This window comes from Hirundo rustica, chromosome 13, assembly GCF_015227805.2.
Source record: "Hirundo rustica isolate bHirRus1 chromosome 13, bHirRus1.pri.v3, whole genome shotgun sequence".
Classification (NCBI taxonomy): domain Eukaryota; kingdom Metazoa; phylum Chordata; class Aves; order Passeriformes; family Hirundinidae; genus Hirundo; species Hirundo rustica.
Genome location: NC_053462.1, coordinates 5,005,798 through 5,019,571, shown reverse-complemented (window position 1 = coordinate 5,019,571; position 13,774 = coordinate 5,005,798). Strand labels below are relative to the sequence as shown.

Below are 13,774 nucleotides of genomic sequence, written 5' to 3'. Positions count from 1 at the left end.
TGCAAAATCACTACCCTCCTGAAAAAAAAAAAGGCTATGAAAAATTTAGGTTTTACTGAGGAAAAAATACTCTCAATAATAGCCATATCATTTCAAATGTCTGCAAGGCAGATACTACCCTACTACAACACCACATCTTCACTAGTATGACTTTCTCCTATCATTCTACTACCTGAGTGATGTCAGTGTAAATTCAGGCACCATTAGTAAATTTTTGACCAAACATATACACAGCACTGACAAAGGAGTAAACAACCCTTCAGCTTACCAGTATATGTAAAAAAGACACTGACAAAATGGAAAATAATACTTTTTTTATGATAACTTTTTCCTATTATTTCCTCATTGCCCTGGAAAAGCGAAGAGCTAGACACTATTTACTCATCAATCCTTTATTCTTTTTTAAGGATTCCTTTTACTGCAATCCAACACTGTTTACTTTGTAAGTAAGAAAATGGTAAAACTAAGTAGTCATGGAAGAATCCTCAATGCCTGTGTCCCTTGCTGTCCCTCTCCCTGCGCTTTAACTCCTCTTTGTAGCAGTAGGAACAGTAATTTTCAGTCTCAGGACGACCATAAAAGGAACAGTTCTCCTTCTTACAGCGGTTCTGCTGGATGGAATATATCGGGCAAACTGTGCTTCTGCCTTGGTTTTTGTCATTGTTCAGCCAGGTCTGAGGAGCGTCCTCGTCAGCGTACTCTAAGCAGTCTCTGATGTCCCCGGTGTCGAAGCCGTTTGTGTAGGTCTGGGACTTGTGTTCGGCGGGCCTGGCGAAGCTCAGCGACTCCACCGTGTTCACCGTGCGCATCCCGGGCAGCCGCGCGGGGCTGTAGCTCTGCGAGGACAGGGATCTGTTCTGCTGGGGGTACGTGGCACAGGTTTTCAGGGTGCCAACCACTGGCTTGTAGGTATCGTCCTGGAAGCTCGATGGCTTGGAGTTGACGTCATGCAAATGGATGACACTTTGCCTTTGAACGGGGGGGGTATGGCTATAGTGGGCAGACACTGGGATGGGGCCGCTTTTCTTGGCACTGTTGCTGGGTGAAGAAAAGGACCCGGGAGTGGGACTAGTGCGGTCTTTAAACTTTAAAACCAGTTGAGTTGTATGGCTTTGAGGCAAGACGGGTGATGCCCTATCCTGAGGAGATGATTCTAATTTTTCTTTTGAAAATGCTTCCGGCTCCAGTTTCCTACTAGAGGAGCCATTCAGCGCAGCCTTTTTCTCAGCTTCCTTTCTTTTCTGTTCCTGTTCTGCATTGAAGCGCTCCTGGGCACTGGTCAGGTAATAGCCGATCATCTCCTCGTGGAACTGATGCCTGTGACTGGTCAAGAGAAGGCCAGCAAAAATAAACTTTCGTTCACCCTGCATGGCAGCTCTCAAAATATTTAGGCTGAGTTTCACGTCTGTGCTGTACTTCCACGGGTCAGACTGCTTGTCAGAGAAAGGTTTTGTGTTCACCTTTTCAGTGGGGGAGCTGCTGGCTCTGTCAGTTGGAGATGGAGTGGTCTTTTCAGAGGGAGACGTGCTCGCAGACTGTCCAGATTCCTCTTTGCTCCCCTTGCGAGACTTGGACTTCTTCTCTTTGACTTTCTCTACTGTATCGCCGTTTTTCCCATTCCCTGAATTGGCTTTGCTCATCTTCCCGTGCACCAGACCTCCAAGACCACCCATGTTCTTTTTCAGTTTAATTCCCAGGGTTTTACTGAGGCTTCCTATTTTATTGGCAACTGAATCCGTCCTGGTTTTGTCTTTATCTTTCCTTTGTTTGTCCTTTTCTTTTTCTTTACCGTTTTTGCCGTTATTGCCATTGGAATTACTACAGATGGAATCTCGGTCTGAGTCCATCGAGTCAGCCAGAGACTGCACGTCTTCTCCAGCGGAAGCTGTAGGGGATTCTGGTTGAGCCAAAGGGGCCTGCTATGGAAAAGGAATTATAATTAGATACAGCAAAATCCATTTCATACAGGAACTGGTGCAAAAATACCCACCCCAAACTCAATACAGATTTTGACACCAATTTTAAATATATTTTTTAATTTATGCACTGACATTTTTGACTGGTTTCATCACTAAATAAAGCTTTTCCAGCTGTGCTTACTATGTATTTTGCTTGTTTCCACAGTATCTCCTGGCTCATTTCAGGCACATTTGTAGAATAGAGGTCAGTCACTCAGAGGCTCTGTGGAAGTCAGTGCCTGACCCACGGGGGAAGTGCATCTCCTCCTGCCCCAGTGAGCCAGGACAGGGAGGATCAGCAGGGCAGGCTCCCCCTCAGCCCAGGGGAAAGGAGCTGGGGAGGATGTGATGGAAGGGGAATGAGCTGCTGCTGAAAGCTGTGTGGGAGATACAATGCACAAACCTGTGTGCAGAAGCATTTCAAAATTGATTATGTTCAAAACCCAGCTTATTTAAATTGACTTTTTATTTATTTAGGTATCTCTGGTGCATGAAAATCAAAGGTACCAGAGCTAAACACGTCATCTGAAATATCAGAGATTAAACTCAAGCAAGTAGGCTGAGGAATATGATTGGTCACAAGTTTGAGGTCCACTTTATATTTTAGATAACATGATAAAACATCCTCCTTGAAAATGCAATAATAGATCCTAGGGTACTTTAAAACAGGACCCTGTTCATGCACTCCCGCACAACAGCCTTGCTTTCAGGCACCATGAGGCTAAAATCTGCAAGAGATAAATCTGAAACCCTCCAGTGACTACAAGGACATGGGGAGGGACAAGCTCTGTACATCTGTATAATTCTGCTATAGAAATACTTGCCTGCCTCTGTCCCTGGGTACTTACACGTCCTCTCTCCTGGGAAGCCCTGAGTACCCCAACACCCAGTTGGGAGTGGAGGTGTTATTCCTATGGAGCAGAGGGGAAAGTGCCAGAGTGTTCTTACTGTGCTCATGCAGCAAATGTGAGCAGGGAGAGGTAACCCAGGCTCCACAAGGGCTCACCACTTACAACTGCAGGACCATTCTGACTCTCCTTTTTCTGATGTGGTAGCTACTACTGTAGAAACTGTAGAAAAATGGATTTTTCCCCTCTTGTGGCTTGTTAAAATACCTTTTCCTTTTGTGTTCTGTTTCTCTGTTCAAATCCCACCTATGTAGGCTGTCTAAATCACCTCCATCCTCTCCTAGCAACCTCTTGCCTCCAGCCCAACCCCTCCACCTATTCAATGCAATTTGCAGAGAAGTTTGTAGCTGACTCAGTGCCAGCTGGGCATGGCTCTAAAACTGCTCTGGGAGAGGCAGGCTCCAGTTCAGTGTCAGTCGGTGTTCTTTTGTCAGCTACTCTAAACTGGGAGCTGCTCACAGGTGCAAACACATTCTCAGAAAGAAATTGGTGACCTAACAGTGGCGTCAGGAGAGCAAGACAAAGTTCTGAGAAAACAATGGTGAGAAAAGATTTCTTTAAATTACACAAATGACTGAAATATATAACAGAAAAATTAAGCTAGAAGACACATTTCAGCAAAAAGTATACAAGCAACAGTGTTATTAAAACAAATAACCAGAAAAATCTGTAAGCCTGATTGGCGTCAGTGAGGCATGAGTGACTGTCCCTGCTGCTAGGACACTGAGGGGTTTGCAGGCAGCCTGTCCCACTGTGCCTTGTATCTCCCATGCTGCAGGACCACGGGGGAAGTTTACCTTACCCGTGTCTCAGATGGGATGCGGATCCAGGTTACATTCATGTAGCTGTGCAGAAGATTGAGCTTTGCCTCAAGAGACAGAATCAAACTAAAGACAAAAAAGAAGGGAACAAACAGTCAGAAAGCCTGAAAGAAAAAGCAGTATTTGAAAACAGGGAGAGATGTAACAGCAGCCTGATTGTGATTGTCAGCTCAAGACCCCCGCCCCCACATCTTCTGCCATGTAATCAGAGCACATGAACCAAGCCCTTGCTGTTAGCAGCTCTCCCAGTACTCCCTGTACTACAGGTACAGCTCAAGACATTTTACTGTTTAATACCGAAGTTACAGAAAGGTCTTACTTGGCCAGTCTGGTGTTATCATTGTCATCTTTTCCCCACTCCCAGTCCTTCCCAGGATCGACCGCAAAGTGCAAAGGCAGTAACTTGTGTTCAGAGTCAGTCAGGGGGATCACCGCTGAAGCAGAGAAAAAACAACGATTGGGGTGGGGTGAACAAAAAAGAAGAAAAGACTCAGCTGTGAAAAGCAGAATCGCTGCTTCAAGAAGGGCAGAACTTGTGCTGCAGAACTGCCTCATCCAGAGCACCACAAATCATTTATACTGGCCTCCATTTGCCTGTTTTCATGTTTGAGCAATAAAAGAGAAGAGGGAGAGGTTATTCCACTGATTGCTCCTGGAGTGAACGATAGTCACCTGTGGAGGAGGGGAGACCTCTGGAGAGAACCACATGGCCATTTGTACTGTACAATCAACATTTCCTGGAGACAGAGCCATTTAGCAGAAAGCAGTAAAATGTTGTAATATTCCTGCCTATCTCCCAGAATCAGGGATTCACATGTTTGTTAATTATTTTGTCTTTTCAGTGTCAGTACCTTTGCACTGTCAAAGAAATAAAAATATATTGATATCAGTATTAAGAAACAAAGCAAGAGGCAGACAGAGAGATTTTGGATTCAAACTGAATTAATGTAATTGAAGAGCAGACACCAACATATATATGGGTTAAGAGGTCAGTTTGAGGCCTCTGAGTGAGTGCAGTGCAAAGGCCATTATTGTTCTTAGGGCCCAGCACTGCTGCCCAGCAGTTCTGCTCTTTCCCCTCTCTGGTCGGGCTCTGCCCTAATGACTCTGCCTCTTAATAACTGTTTTATACTCAGCATGCAGGGACCACACGGGTGTCACAGAGTGTCTATCATTCATCACCAGCAAGAGACTAAGAAATTAAGCCATGTCAGTTTTAGTTAAAGATGCCGATTTGCTTGCATTTGATTAGGAAAACAAGTAAAAGCTGTTGAGGGCCCGGGTAGGATCCTCAGCGTGTGCAGGTCAATGCTACTCCTCTGACAGCCAATCGAGGTTATTTACCTTTCCCCACTAGAACCCTTCAGGACTGGGTATTCATTCCAGACAGACCAAGGGCAAAGAAACCTGGAGAAGCCACACAAACATCGTGGCACTCAGTTACTGAAACCTGACCGCACCAGGGGTTCTATGCTGTTCGTATCCCTTTCTGCGGGCCAGCAAACGCGCTGTCAGAGCGGAGGCGCAGCATTTCCGTCACACGCACTGTTCGCTCGCCCCGGCAGGGCAGGGCAGCGGCTCGGTAGCCCCGTAGCTGCGGCCGGGGCCGCTCCCGTTCCCGGGGCCGTTCCCGGCTCAGCCGGCGCTGTTCCCGTTCCCGGGGCCGTTCCCGGGGCCGTTCCCGGGGCCGTTCCCGGGGCCGTTCCCGGGGCCGTTCCCGGGGCCGTTCCCGGGGCCGTTCCCGGGGCCGTTCCCGGGGCCGTTCCCGGGGCCGTTCCCGGGGCCGTTCCCGGGGCCGTTCCCGGCTCAGCCGGCGCGTCATGACGGAGCTCAGCCCAGGCTCAGCCGGCGCCGCTGCCCACAAAGGCCCCAAGGCCGCAATCCCGCGGGGCGCCGCCCCCTGGCGGCCGCGCCGGGAAATGCGCACACGGCGCCGCGGGAACCGCAGCCCCGCGGGGAACTGCGGCGGCACGGAGCCCGTGTCTGCAGTTCCGAACGCACCTCACCGCGACGTGCTGCGGCACCGGAACATCACAAGTGTACAGCACACGTGACAGATGAGCACACTTCTAACCCTCCCTGGTGTCATCTGAGGGATTACCCTAATGCATTCAAGGAAATTATTGCAACAAGGAGGCTGGAATAAGAGAAAAAAATTAACTGAAGGTGTTTCACAAGGCAAATGCATAACCTGCCAATTAACTGACCTGACTGGCATCTGACCCAGCAGTACAACACCTCATTTAAAGGAAGAAGGCAGTTTAGCAAAAGTAATGTTGTAAGTTTACAACGCAGCAGATCCCTTCTGGCAGCACCTGGTTTTACAGGTACAGCCTGGCAAAGAACTGTGAATGGAATCCTAGGACAGGTGATGATGGAAAGCTGTGAGCAAAGAACCACCAGAGAGTTGAAGCAAGTCTCTTTTTGGGATGGAAACTTCAAAAAGTAAACGTGACTTTCTTCTCCATGGGCAGCTTTAAACTATTTTTCACATAGTTAAATAATTTTTTTAAATAAAAAAAATTAAAAGAATGCTTTTCAAAGCTTGCTATTTCTACTGATACTGAAAATACCTATTAAAAATGCTTAGTGATACTCAATTTTATTAAAACACAAAGTTAAGTACAAAACAAAGCTTAGAGCTGATTGTCTATGGCATATGACCGTTGTCTTAACTCCTGTACACATTCTGAGTGTCAGAAATGTGTTCACTGAGTTGAGTGCTAACTCTATCCCCATTCTAAGGTATAGTCTGAGGCTGATATGAAGCACTGCTGTTTTCATGGGAAACAAATCTGCTAAAGTGAGAGACTTTGAAAACTCTGTCTTCAGTGCAAGAGATTTTCTCTCATTTGATAGCTGGGGTTTAATGTCAGATTTCCCCAAGTTCCTGACAGAAAAGTATTTTTATGTCACAATTGCAAGCAGGGTCCATCCCATTCATTTCTGAAGCAAACCCCCCAGGACTGCAGCATGTCCCTGACACCCAGCAGGGTCTGCAGCTTTGGTCGCTGTTGGTCCCACTTGGCTGTGGCTCTCCAGCTGGAACTGCACTACTCCAAGCAATCTACCAGCCCTAATGCCTACAGATGGGGTAAGTGACAAGCAGCAGCTGCTGGCTGGTCCATGGCAGTGGGAGACACAGTGAGGACTCTGCTGCCATTCCCTAGCTGGGTGTGCTGCCTTCTGTGCTGTGAAGGAAGTAACAGCACTTCCCAGCTCTCATCCTCATGCCTCAAGTGCCGCTATTCATTTTAAAAGAACAACACTTTAACTCTTTCTGAACATGCCAGGACAATAAAATGCTGACACAGACACTGACACGGTGCTGTTCCAGACCACTGCCACACCTCTCACACTGCTACTTGGACTGAGCACGGCAGTGTGGGAAGCTCCAGTGCCAAGGAAGCAATCCCAGGGACAGTTGAGACCTAGACTGTGTTTTCCATAAACAAAGACACAAAACATCTGCATCAACAGAGCCTGTATTAATATAAAAGCATTTACCCAGACACTGGATTTCAAAACAAGAGGGCCTCATGTGACCATCAGAATGCCAGGGGCTGTGTGCTGTATGTGAAAAGAAGTGCCAAAATGTGTTTTAAATCCTCTCCAGACAAGGGGATATTAGCAGGTTTTCTCTTTATATCTATTTATAGTAGTGTTTTAAATGATCTGACACAGGACTCTATGCCAAAGCAGAACTTCAGCCATTCACATCAGTATTTATTTGACCACACATATGTCTCAAATAGAGACATACTGTCTCCTCCACTGCAGAGCTCAGCAGCTGCTTAAATGTGCGTGTTTGTACCTGTAGTAGTTTAGACACCTCCAGATGCTGCTCCTGACACCTGGTTAGAGCATAAATGCTACAAGTTATGAATGGCCTGGCTCTCCAGGATGCTGCTTCTAAGGTGCCACTCTTAGCAGCACACTCATAGCTCAAGATCTGCCCATGTGCTGAGGCCCCTGAGCCCTTGTTGCTAACACTTGACAGCTGTGGCTGTCCCTTGCCATGTGCCAAAGCTGCTCTGCTGACAAGGTGCAAACCCCAGGCACTGCTGGAGCATCCCAGTGCCCATTCCCCTCCTGTCACAGCATGGAGGACAAGAGCAGTGCTGTGGTTGCTGCAGTCTCCTACAGCAGCTGGCCTGGCAGCTACAGCTACAGCATTCCCTCCATCCCAGAATAAAAGCCAAATGCTCTCTGCTGCTCTACACAGCTGAAGCCTGTGTGCTCAAGGCCCTGAAGTAAGAGAGGTACAACAGGTCACGCAAAACAAACTCCACTTTGATTCACCGACCCTTGTCATTAACCTGGATGAACTTGCACATAAAGTCAGTATTTAATGTTGCTGATGCTGTACTGGATATCTGGTAGGAGTTTCTCTCCCTGCACCTTTCCTGTGGGAATACAGGTGTAGAAAGATCCTACAGAAAGGCAGTTACTAACCTCAAGAAGGATATTTATCTCTGGTAAGACCTGGGGTGTTGAAGTCAGATAGATGTACCTGAGATAAATAAAGTTATATAAAGATATAGTTCCTGTCAGTCTGTTGCTATTATTCCAATAGTTAGAAGGGAAGAATGGACTGTGTCATTGTCTTGTGATTAGGCCACTCAGACTCCTGAACATGCAGCAATAAAATTTACTGAGTATTGTTTCCTTCCTGATAAATACATCTACAGGTAAAAGAAAGCACTTTGTGCACTGTATTCAATATATATGCCAGTGTTGCTGTGTTTAAAGCATACCTTGTTCTCTCTGTTGGTCTTTTTGTTCCATGGAGACAAGAGCAGAGAAATGGGCCTGATCATAGGCCAGCACAAGAGGTGAGCAATGGCATCTGTTTGGCAGAACTTCAAGTGGCAAATAAATTCCTCCAAACGGTATCGGTGCAAACGCTGGAGGGAAAAAGGAGATTTTTGCAACTATGTGAAAGAACAGACCAGAGTTGTATAAACAATTGTGCTGCAATATTTTCAGAGCTCCAGGAGAGCAGCTTAAAGTAATCAATGCAGAAAACAGTCACAAACAGCAGATAAAATTTCTTTATAAAAATGTCAGGAAATATATGAAGAACCATAAAGAAAACCTTCTGCTCTTACATAATCTTCCTTGCTCTAATCGTTTCTTAGTAAAGATGTTATGGTCTTATAACAAAATCTTGATGACTCTCACATGTAAGGAGAGTTGTAACTCCCTGAAATGCTTCTAGGCAGAATTATTTTCTAACAATCATCAGTGAATACACTGTCAGATCTTTGGGTAACATGCTCTGCTTGTGCCTTCCATTAACAGATTTCTATAAGAAACGTTACAAACATGTTTATAGCCCACACACTTCATCACACACGTTATATCTATCTGAATGTACAGACACATGTATATACGATAAAGTTATAAAAATCCTACAAGTAGAATTTGAATGGGATGCTCCATCTGGAGGAGCAAAATTTTTCTTTGAAAGATTCTACACTTGTTTATATATATAATTATGGGAAACAGCAGGTTTGGGAAGGAAAACTCTCTCAATGTTTTTGGTTCAAATCAATTATTTTTCCTTTTGCTACAAAAAATTGAGACTTTATTGCTGAAATATTTGCAAGATGAGTTCCCCTCATGAACCCGTCGTTCTGGCTGTGACCAATGACTGCACTGTCTTTCAGGTGTGTTTTTCAATAAGCTACAGAATAATCTACAACCATTACTTGCAGTTCATAATTTGCAATGGAAACTGAAATGATGCAGCATTTTCCTGTGAAAGTAAATTTCTGTAAACTCCATCACCTGCTTAACATCCTCCCTTAATCAGCCAAACATCCCCCCCTTCAATTAACACCCTATCATGAATTAGAATTCTGGTAGTTCATGGTAGAAAGTGAGATGAATATAATGCTCTGAGTCCTGCTCAGACAGTGTCCAGCTGGATCTAACATTTGTGTGCTCACGTGTGCAAACTGAATAAAACTTTCTGGAAACTTTCGAATGAGAAGGTGCAAAGGAGTAATTTAAAACAAAAATCCAGGATACACACATCCAATTTTTCAAAATCAGATTAGATTGATTGCTGGAGAGTTTTAAGGAGCACCTAAATTACACGGCAAAATTAGAGCTTTGTACACTTAGACCAGTCAGAAATGTATTGTGTTCTGTAATGTGGTGGTTATTTAAGTTAATAGTGAATATCTAGGATAAAGAGGTTTCCAGCAAGGCTTATATAATTATCCTGTATTTTTTTACTTTTATCTAATAAAAATGGATTGAGCATGGTTCTGTGTTTTCTTTTTTTCCTTTCAGAAAAAGGCAGCAGCTCTGCCATAAACACTGATAAGTTACAGCTGGGTCTTTTGCTGGTGTCTGTTTACAACTGATTCAATATACAGAGGTGCATGGATCTCTAATAAAAGCTCTTACCTTCTCCCCCTGAGTCTCGCAACATCGTGTCTGCTACTACGACAATGGGTCTTCTCAAGATATGGGCTAAGACAAAAACATGGAATTCTTCCAAGCTCTCATACACTGGATCTTCTGCATTGTCCACTCTGGAAGACACAGCATTAAGGCTTTATGAAACAGCTTGAACCAGCCATGAGGCTTTCATGGATCAACACACCTCTGCAGCTGTTTCTTCTTCACTGTCCCTTATATCCCCATTCTTCTGAAATGCGTATTTCAATCACGGACATAGGTAAAAAGAAATGGAAAGGAAAATGCAGTTTTGTAAATAAAATAATAGCAGCATTTAAAAAAAAAAAAGTTGTCCAGCTAGTATCACTATGCTTCAGCCCCACAATCTTCCAGGAGATGGAAATGTCCAGCACCTTTAGAAGCCATCCTAGAAAGTCAATTTTCTACCAAACAGGTAATTCTTTGATCTGGACAGCAAGAACAAAACTGTTCAAGTCCCCACTTCTCTAACTGACCACTTCCACTTCTATGACTGCATAAACAATAGAATGAATTTTTGGTGCCAGTTATCCTCTTTTCCCAGCTTAATGTCATTTATATCAGTACCACATCTCAAAGCTTTGCCTCTGCCTGGAAAATCAAAGCAAACTAGATGGAAGAAGACTGAAAAACGGTAGGGTTGTCAGAAGCAGACAAAAATAAAGATGATAATTCACTGCTGAGTGCCACCCAGAGCCAAATAAAGGTGACACAGGCATACCCTTCAATGGAGGCAGCACCTGTCCTCCTCCTGCCAGTTGTGCAGGAACCTCCAGAAGTGACTGTGGTTAATTTTCTGTGTGTGTGGAAACAGTAATGGAGCAGAAGTGCCTGGTCACTGCTCCAGAGTGTGTGGCACAAACACAGCATCCTCTCAGAGGTCTGACAGCATCCAGCCCATCCCTGGAACTTCTCTAAAATCTTTCATCTCAGCCTAGGAGCACAGCAGGGTGGAAATGATCAGCACCAGGCTGGTGCAGTGGAACACCTCTCCTTCCCTGCATCCCTCCTCCTGCTACCCAGGCTCATCAGGAAATTTTTCCTGATGTTCAAACCAAATTCCCCTGTTCCTTACTGAACTCTTCTCCACAGCTGGCTGTGACAGCTTTTCAGTATTTGCAGTCCATTCTGTCACCTTAGAGTAATCTGTCAGTCAAAAGCAACTCAGGGGAATCAAGTTATTGGCAAGACAATATGCCAGAAAGATTTCCAGCTATCTTCTCACATTAATATTTCCAGCCTATCAGTCCTAATTTTTTCCTTCACAATCCTCTAATTATTCCTCATCTCCTAGTTAATGAGGTTTCTAGAACTGAAAGGCATATTCCAGATACAGCTGTATCAGAGGGATCCCTATCCCTTTCATCAGCTGATGCCATGCCGCACTACACAAACTCCAAAATTCCACTGGGCTTTTTTCCTCTTCCATACCACATCCCCACGCTGGTTGATTCACTGTCTCTGATCATATTCACAATTTCAAACCCCTCTCTGCTATTACACATTCCACTGCTCACTGCCACAGGCTCCGAGTGGCTGAGGTCGTAGGGAGCTCTAGGGAAGCCCTTATTCAGCCCCTGCTCCATCAGGGCCACCCAAAGCCCTGAACTGTGTCCTGACAGCCTTTGGGTGCCTCCAAGGAGAGGGAGTTCACAGCCTCTCTGGGAAACCTTTTCAGTGCTCAGTTTTCTACCATCACTGGCAGTAATTTGTGTGGCCCATTTTATATTTCCACTTGCTGAGGATTCAGTATGAATTTTCCTAAAGATTAATGAGAATGAAAAATCATCATTAACAAGTATCCATAGCAACCTGCCACATCCTTTGATCCACTGATCATTCCACTTTTTTTCAGGGATCTTTTATGCATGCTGGCTTCATGACCATGAAAATTGTGGCCAAAAATTTTGTCAATAAAATATGGAAGCAAAGAAAATTTAAGAAAATTAAATCAGTTCCTTTGTTCATGTAAAGTTAACTTTAAATAATGAAATCCACTTATATAAGAGCACCTAAATCTGCACTGCAGAATCTTGCTCAACCCGAGTACTCTGACTAAATAAATTACTGCCATTCTAAGAGCAAATTACGAATAAAAAGAAAAACAAATAAAAATCTCAGTCTGACCTACAGGACCACTGGTACCTTCAGTCCAACACAGCAGACACCGTCTCATCACTCCAAAGAGTCTCCCTCTCTTATGGAAAATCCAATTTGTACTGCAGCCAGGAATGAAAAGAAATACTCTTTCAAAAAGCTGGAAGGGAAAAGTCACCTACCCTGCTGTTCCACCTGGCTGGCTGCTGCTCTCTTTGCCTGTACACTGAGCAAGATCTGTTCTCATGTCCTTGGACTTCCTTCTAACAGCTCCCTATGGTAACCTTGCTTTCCTTCCCCACACACAGCTCCAGATTTTCAGTCCAACAGGCTCTAACAGCTATTCCGAGTTTAGGGCTCATTTTGGGGTTCACACAGAGCAAGAGACCAATGCCCTCAGACAGCTGAGACGCGCTGACATGACGTGACAGGGATGAAGTTCTTCAACCCGGTGATTTGTCAGAAGCAGGAGAGCAGAATGATGTCTGAGTTCAGGGCTTGGTTTGCCTCCTCCATTCTATTTCTGACACTTTTCTTTCCCTGCTTAACATTCCCCAAATGAAAACCAGCACAAACCACAGCTGCAGCTGTAGGTGTAGGAACCTCTCCTCTGATTTCCTTAGAGTGTTTGTCAGCAGCGGGCTGCAATTCAAACCCAGGAAATTGCACAGTAGTGGAACATTCTCTTTCATTCTTCAAGGAAAGAAAGGTATATTGAATTGACTCAAGGAAAGGAAACACAGAATGTGAATGCACTGGGTTCCATACTTGAATCACCACAGCAATTTGGCTGTGCTTGGCTTCAGTACTTTATGTGAACTGAAAATAGGCCAGATAAAAAGAGGTATTAGCCTTTAGAAACTACAGCTAATAATCAATAAATATGTTGTAATGAGCCATTTCTATCTGCACCCTATAATTGCTGCATACACCAAATAGTTCAAAAGAAATAGTGCTCCTGTTACAGACATCAGATCAAATAAAAATCATTTTAGGGCTATGTCTTGTTAAATGGTCTAAAGTAAATTCTGTACAAGGTGAGGGTCTTGCACGGCTGCAGGACTTGTGCATGAAGAGCTGTTTGTCGAAGCACTCTGAATACCAAACTAAGTCCAAAGCCTCATAGGACACTTGCATTTGAGAGGCACTTCCTGATTAAATGTTCTGGGTTTCTACCTCAAAGTGAATTCCAATGACACACAGGAAGATTACAGCAGTATTCCCTCCCTTCTTCCCCATTTTAAGTCCCTTGAATTTATTAATAAGATAATGCCAAGAGCACGGACACAGCTAGGAGGTGACAATGAGTACAAATTCCATTCTCTGCCAGCGTCTGTATGAGCTCAAACCATGACAGCACCTGGGTGTTCCAGCAGTGAATAACAACAGTGATATTCACTCTCACATGAGAACAGGCTCTGACTGACAATTGCACAGTGAAGGAATGGGTTGGAATTTTCTTTTGAGCAGGACGGCAGGAGTTAGGTTCTTAACAAAAACCAGGGTACCAGACATTTTCCTTTTCTCAATGCAGTTC

At 44.6% G+C, this 13,774-nt stretch overlaps 1 protein-coding gene across 4 annotated transcripts in view; it reads right to left on the bottom strand.

The window, feature by feature from the left end:
- Positions 1-381: 381 nt before the first annotated feature.
- The window catches only part of OTUD7A (OTU deubiquitinase 7A), a 121,253-nt gene continuing 107,860 nt past the window's right edge, over positions 382-13,774 (bottom strand). For 3 of the 4 annotated variants that reach the window (XM_040077180.2, XM_040077179.1, XM_040077178.2), the window contains 5 exons: positions 10,108-10,235; positions 8,445-8,594; positions 4,007-4,121; positions 3,669-3,753; positions 382-1,919 (listed from right to left, as the gene is read on the bottom strand). In XM_040077180.2, coding sequence (XP_039933114.1) covers positions 486-1,919; positions 3,669-3,753; positions 4,007-4,121; positions 8,445-8,594; positions 10,108-10,235 — 1,912 coding nt within the window. In that variant the 3' untranslated portion in view covers positions 382-485. The remainder of the gene's footprint in view (positions 1,920-3,668; positions 3,754-4,006; positions 4,122-8,444; positions 8,595-10,107; positions 10,236-13,774) is intronic. The other variant, XM_040077182.2, reaches the window with a different exon arrangement.